At 35.1% G+C, this 6,793-nt stretch overlaps 1 protein-coding gene across 1 annotated transcript; it reads right to left on the minus strand.

The window, feature by feature from the left end:
• Nucleotides 1–279: 279 nt before the first annotated feature.
• On the minus strand, nucleotides 280–1,760 carry LOC120352457. The gene is made up of 2 exons (XM_039433049.1): nucleotides 1,379–1,760; nucleotides 280–1,236 (listed from the first exon to the last, which is right to left on the minus strand). Exons 1-2 carry the CDS (start codon nucleotides 1,745–1,747, stop codon nucleotides 1,219–1,221), a joined length of 387 nt encoding a protein of 128 aa, XP_039288983.1. The 5' UTR covers nucleotides 1,748–1,760; the 3' UTR covers nucleotides 280–1,218.
• Between the last annotated feature and the right edge of the window lie 5,033 nt (nucleotides 1,761–6,793).

The raw sequence follows: 6,793 nt of genomic DNA on the forward strand, positions 1-6,793 counted from the left end.
ACTTTCCGACACCCACAATATTTAAGACATGATGTCTTACAGCTACAAGACACAAGGTGCAGAAGGTCATCAGGTGCAAAGGGTTTGGTGCTTTGTACCGGTTTTAAACTTTTCTTGTGATCACCATTTTTCTTCACCATTTCCATCTTCCAGCCCCAATCTGTAGCATCCATTCTATTCCAAGCCATGTCTGCACTTGCAAACACACTCTAAATATATGTTGATGTGCAGCTTCAGACGTTGGAGGAAGCTTAGCAAGATCAAAATTAAGTAAACATGAAGTAACGTGCTTCATTGAGGCTTGTGTGCTTTTTCTGGCCATACAAATTCAGAATAAAATCTTCACCATTTCTTTTCAGTTCTTCTTTAGATGAATTTTCACAAATGAACACTGATGCTTGTCTTTGAGCTTCTTCTGATTTTTGAACAATTTCTAAAGATTTTATTTTTCCAAGGCCGAAAAAAGAAGAAGTTGTATCACAGCCTGTTATTGCATAAGCAAACAGTAAAAGCTTCCTTGTATTTTTCACCTTATCTATTATCTTTGAAATGCTGTAGAACACTTTTCCATGCAATCTTCCTGTTATCTGTTTGCAGAAGTAGATTTCTTGATTCTCAGGGGCAAGAGCTATCAACAGTATCAACAAATCAGTGTCTGTACCATACAACATAACAGTTTTGTGTCTCTTCAGCTCCTCTATTCCAGTCGTCACAATGGAAATATCAGCATCGTCTTTTGCAACAATTGTATTGATATTTGAACTTATAAGCTCTTCAGAAACTGAAAATATAAGCTTCTTCTTGTTTCTTCTGTTGCCTAAAAATTCTTCCTTTGATGTTAAGCATTTTGTGTTCCTATCAAAATCTATGTCATTTGAGGATTTTTTGCTGCTCTTCTATTCTGCTCTTCTTGTTTAGTTGTACAGTCTTCTGGATAGCCATCAAATACAACCGTTACATTTTCTCCAAAGTTTTCTACAACATATTTTCGATAAATGTGTATGATATTTCCATAAGTGGAGTCTTGTGGCCAGGGAACATAATGAAGGAGAAATCCTCCATCAATAATCACACATAAATTTGTTTGATCAATTTCTTCTTCCTCTATTACAGCATCTTGAAACACTTTCAGGATAGATGATTTAGTTCCTTTTCTTAGTGAAACATTGTCGAAGAGAGATGGTGGATGTGAAGACAGTTCATATTCAAGATACAATTTCAATTTTTGAGAGCTATCACACACACAGAGTATTCTATTGAAGAGCTGTTGAGAGTTGACTGGTATTTCTTTGGATCTGACTTTAACTAATTTGTGTGCTAGTTGGGTCTTAACCATGTCCTTTCTTTTTAATGTCAGTTTCCCAAATGATTTTCCTACCATTGTCTTCATAGCAGCACAACCTATGTCATAGGCTTGGTCACAGTTGACTGACTCATCACTGATGAAACCAGATGATAATGAAACTAGCTCTCCAGATTCCTTATTTAATGGATTGTGTTGTCTGAACCATGTGGTGAACTTATCAATATCAGCTTGGTCTCTGAGTTTTCTTGACTTTCTCAGCTCAACATGTTGTTCACTGTAGGTAATAGAAATGTCTAAGAACTCCTCTAATGCTTCATTAATCTTTATGAAGTATGGTGTCCCAAGAATCCATTTATTCACAGTACTTTCATTCATTCCCCTTCCATGAGTGAGTCCTCCTACAGATTTCATTGGCCTCATCAGACATTGCTCTATGCACATGTCTGTCCATGTTCCTGACCAGTATTGTTGTTCTTTTCACAGTAAAATATCCCTTGTTGATGAAAAGATCTAATTCTTTTTCAGAGAGTTTTTCAGTTATTTTGGTCATTTCTTGGGCATAAATATGTGCAGACTTTGCATAAGGCAAGTGGCCTGATGCATGGAAATATGGAAGCATATCTGTTGTGCATTTTAAATGCATAATCCAATCTCCTGTCCTCTCAGCATACACAAAATTAAGAGCTAAATCTATAGTGTGAAAAAGCTGCAGCCACAACTTAGCTGTCCTGCTTGTCTTTTCAATGGTTTTCATACATTCATCCAATTGATTGAGTTTTTCTAATAGCAAGGGGTCTCTAATGCATGTTTTGTTGACATTTCTCCTGAAATAATTTTTCTACATACTTCATCAACTTCATCAAAACAGTGTTGGATATCAGGAAACTGCTCTCTAGCAATGTTCATTAGAGCTGCTACTGTTAGTGTAAATGCTCGAAGACATCTGTCATAAGCATGCCCATTCATCATATGACTTACTGTAGCTTTTCCATACACTGTGCCCCAGAGATCTTCTAGACCACTTCCTTCCATAATCTTCCAATAGCTCCCATATAAGACATCAGTAAATGAAATCCTCCCAAACGGACAACAGTTTTCGATATTTTACTGTCTTTATCAGAGGCACCTACTATATCCATAGCTTTTAAGAAAAGAGGCTGATCAAATGTAACAATACAGGTTTGATTTTGTTTCTTACTTTGGTCAGCTGCAAAAAGCAATGCTGTGTAGATGGTTGACATATTGCTGGGATCCAAATTAATAAATGGTACTGCCATAATGTATGTTGTTTGACATTCTGCTGAGTTTGTCATTAGGTTGGTCATAAATCCACTCCACCCAGGCTGTGAGTGTACATGAGAAAGCCATACGAAGTTGAGGGGATGCAAATATTCTGAAGGTAAACATGACACACTTCCAACTTCTTTCAGTTTATCCAAGTCTTCAATGATCATGTTAGACAGACCAGCATTTCTTTTCTTCATTGGATACACATACTCACGAATACTTTCAATGTTTTGAAATGATCCACTTGAAATCCTCTTCACAGTAGTTTGAGTTTGGACACAAGAACCTGGTGTGATGCACTGAATGCCTCCCATGGAATGAAAAGTTCCTAGTCCATCTAAGGTTCGAATATTTACGTCGGCATTGTCAAAAACGTGTTGAAGAAATCCATCAGGTTCAATAATTGGGGAGCCAGCACTGATTAGTGACGTTATGTAAGTCGAAGCTTCGTTGTATGATGCACACACTCCCATTGAAGACAACATGTTTATTAAATGTTTAGAACCATACAGTCGATGTAAAGTCAAAGCTAGGCTTGTCTGTATAGGTGAAAGGAATGATCTTGGTCTCACAGCAGATATTATAGCATGACTTATAACAATACATTTCTTATTGACTTTTTGTGATTCAATTGAATTCCTCTTCTTTGTAACCTGTGACATGAACATTTCAAGAGTCTCGGGGATGAGATTTTTTCCACCTGATTTAATTGTTTCCAAATCTGGATACGAATTGAAGTCATAGGTTTTCCTTTGTATGTCTTCTCTTATTATTGAGGCAGCAGCTGAAACAATCCTCTTCTTCTCTTCTTCTAGATCAAGAACCCTGTTTCTATACCAATTGTCCACAATTTTATGCACATTGTCAGTAAGGCAGAAAACATTCTTTTTACCAGAAACATTTGTTAATGTTAGTCTCTCTTTGAAATGCTCTTGGAGAAGCTTTCCTAAGTGTTTGTCAGAATAAGCAGCATCATCATCAGCTAAAGATTTAAAAATATCCTGAACTTCTTTTATAGTATATTGGCACTCATCATTGTTTTCTATATAGTTACATACTTTGGTAAATGTAGAAGCTAATTTGGTTTGAGGTCTACCTTTTTGTGTTTCAATCGGTTTAGATTTAGTAAATTCTGTGTAGCAATGTTTGTGATAGCGCGCTTCTGCTGCTACTAAGTCTATTGCACTTAGAAGTCGGGCTTTTACATTTTCACCCCATATGTCACTCCTAACGTTGCACTTTTGTAAAAAACTTTCTTTGAACTCGATCGTCGTTACTTCGTGAAATGGTTTTCTATATTGAGTTGGAATTTTAGAGCTGTAATTTGCTGATTTTCCACAAATAAAACAACACAACTTAAAATCAAAATTGTCCTGATGGGTTCTACGAGTAACTCCAGTGGTTGATGTACTGGGTTCATTTTGTTCATCTAGTGTCTTTATAGCTGCTTGAATACTCGAAGGTCTTGTGTATTGTTGCCTACATAACTTGTGTAATTTAATAGTACTCTTTCCTCGTAGTTTTTCATGTAAACTGTCTCTTCTTTTTTTGCTGGCTTCAGAAATAGCATTGATTCCATTCTTTACAACTACAATATTGTCATCTAGTTTGTTACCACAAATTAAACAATTTAAGTCCGATTCATCCATCACTAATTGTTTCAAACTTGTTTGGAGTAACAGGAGCACATCACGCCGAACTGATATTTCTACAAAACTATATTTTTGTGTGTAATCACTCAGAAGGGATCACAAATAAATAAATTCATAATCGAACTGTGTGAAAAAATTGTCACCATCAATGCACTAACTACGAAAAATCTACCACGTGTTTCACTATGAAAAATTACGAAAAATCTACCACGTGTTTCACTATGAAAAATTACGAAAAATCTACCATGTGCTTCACTACGAAAAATTACGAAAAATCTACCACGTGTTTCACTACGAAAAATTACGAAAAATCTACCACGTGCTTCACTACGAAAAATTACGAAAAATCTACCACGTGCTTCACAACGAAAAATTACGAAAAATCTACCACGTGCTTCACTACGAAAAGTCTACCACGCACGTCCGAACTTGGCAAACTTCCCTCTGAAACTGACATGAGGGATGAGAATGCCACTCATACGAGAATGCAAAGAACGAGTTTCTTTTCTTTATTTAGCAACAAAAACAATATTGAGAGGAGCAACGTTAGCGCCGCACCCCTACTGCCCGGCCCAGCCATAATAATAGATGTCATCTATTTCTATGGGCCCAGCTCACCACTGTATTGTCAAAATGTAGCATACAAAATACTTAGTCTTTTGTATATAATATAGTTATATGTTATATAGTTATGCTATGAGCCTCACTCTGCATTTGTATCTTCAAAATATCCATATTATGCATTCTATACAACATCTAGTCACAATGGTTCTCTTAAAATCTAACAATATAATTTTATGAACTTAAAGCCACAAAAACAAGCTACTTTTCTATTGAACATAAAAACTATTCTATCAATCTGAACTATGAGTATTGAAGAATAAAATATAACTGAGAATCTCTCGTTTTTCAAATAGACGCATGGCTTGTGCGAGCTTGATGTGAGGGGACCGCGTAGCTCGTAGCGTAAAAGTGTAGCGCGTTGCTATTTCCCCCTCCCAGAGCGACATTTCCGATTTTTTGTAAGCAAGATTTATATCGTTGGATTGAGAAAGAATAGATCTTAAACTTTCATTCAAAGTTTTTTTCGATAAAATTGCTTACAAATAAGTAAATTGGGAAACAAAAATGAGTCTAGTTGAAAAAAGTTCATTTTTTTAGATGTTTTTGTTATATCAGGATAACTATCATTTTTATCGTGAAAAAGCATAGACCCATTATTGTAGACCATTATATTAGCAACCTTTCTAAAAAAAATTCAACTCTATTCGATGATTGGTTACTGAGATATCGAGCTTCTAGTAAACATCGACATTTTAACTTAAAAAGGGGGTGGGGGGGGAAGCAAGAGGGGTAGGGTCGGGGACTTTTGTAGGGGAACTTCTCTTATACTAATGTAACATTGGGCAAAGTTTCAGCTTTTCACTAATTAGTTCCGACAAATGCCTATTTTTTGCCTTCATTGACTGGGCTATGTATCTTGGACATCTTATGAGAAGCCACAAATATATAACTCTCCAGAATATAGTCCAAGGAAAAATCAGTGGGAAAAGGAGTGTTGGAAGGCGACGTGTTTCCTGGCTTAAAAATTTGAGGGATTGGTTTGACTGCAGCAGCAAAGACTTGTTCCGAGCGGCAGTGAATAAGATCCGGATTGCTGTGCTGATAGCGAACCTCCGATACGAGGAGACGCACTAGAAGAAGAAGATTAATTGATTCAATAATTTTATATGCTGCTGAATATTTTTTCTTGGTACCAAGACAGCTCAAACTGTATAGCACGAGATGAATTAGGATAAAATAAACTTCTATGATTTGTATGCTGACATAAAACACAAAATATATTCCCATAAAACAATATATATATAAAATTTTCTTATATCTATAATTTTCTTTAAATAAATCTTCAATAGTTAAACAATTATCACAGGGTTTACTAGCATTCACAGTTGTGAGCTTTAAAGATTATAAATATATTATATTTTATACTGATACTTGGACTTCAAGTCAATTCATAATTCTACAATTTAAAATCTGTTCGGTCTGTAGATTTAATAAGACATGCTTTGATCAATTAGCAAATAATAACTATTAAATTAATATTCAAAAAATAAAATCTCAGGGTTTTATGCGTTCGTGCCGTGCATGGAAGTAAGCTTCCTACATAAATCAAATAAAATTCATAAAATGTTCTTATAGAATATATGATAGTATTCAACACATTGCGAATTTCATAAATTTGAATTAATTTGTATAGCGCTTTTATCAATTATCGAATTGATTACAATTACGAACTCTTCGACAACACTGAGTTCACAGATAAATAGACATTAATTACAAATAGTTCACATTTAAAAAAGGAATTGGCTTGATAATTTTTACAATTTAAAAGGAAGAAAGAACCCTAATTTCTATGTGCATCCTTTCAGAACGAGATCACAAGCCAGAAGAATATGGTTTTCAGAAAAATTTTATCTCTTCCTTGAACGATTTGTAAGCTTCTTTCTGATTGGCTTTTAATTTAACAAACTCAATACAATTGGTTGCT

The sequence above is a fragment of the Nilaparvata lugens genome, chromosome 7 (genome assembly GCF_014356525.2).
Source record: "Nilaparvata lugens isolate BPH chromosome 7, ASM1435652v1, whole genome shotgun sequence".
NCBI lineage: Eukaryota > Metazoa > Arthropoda > Insecta > Hemiptera > Delphacidae > Nilaparvata > Nilaparvata lugens.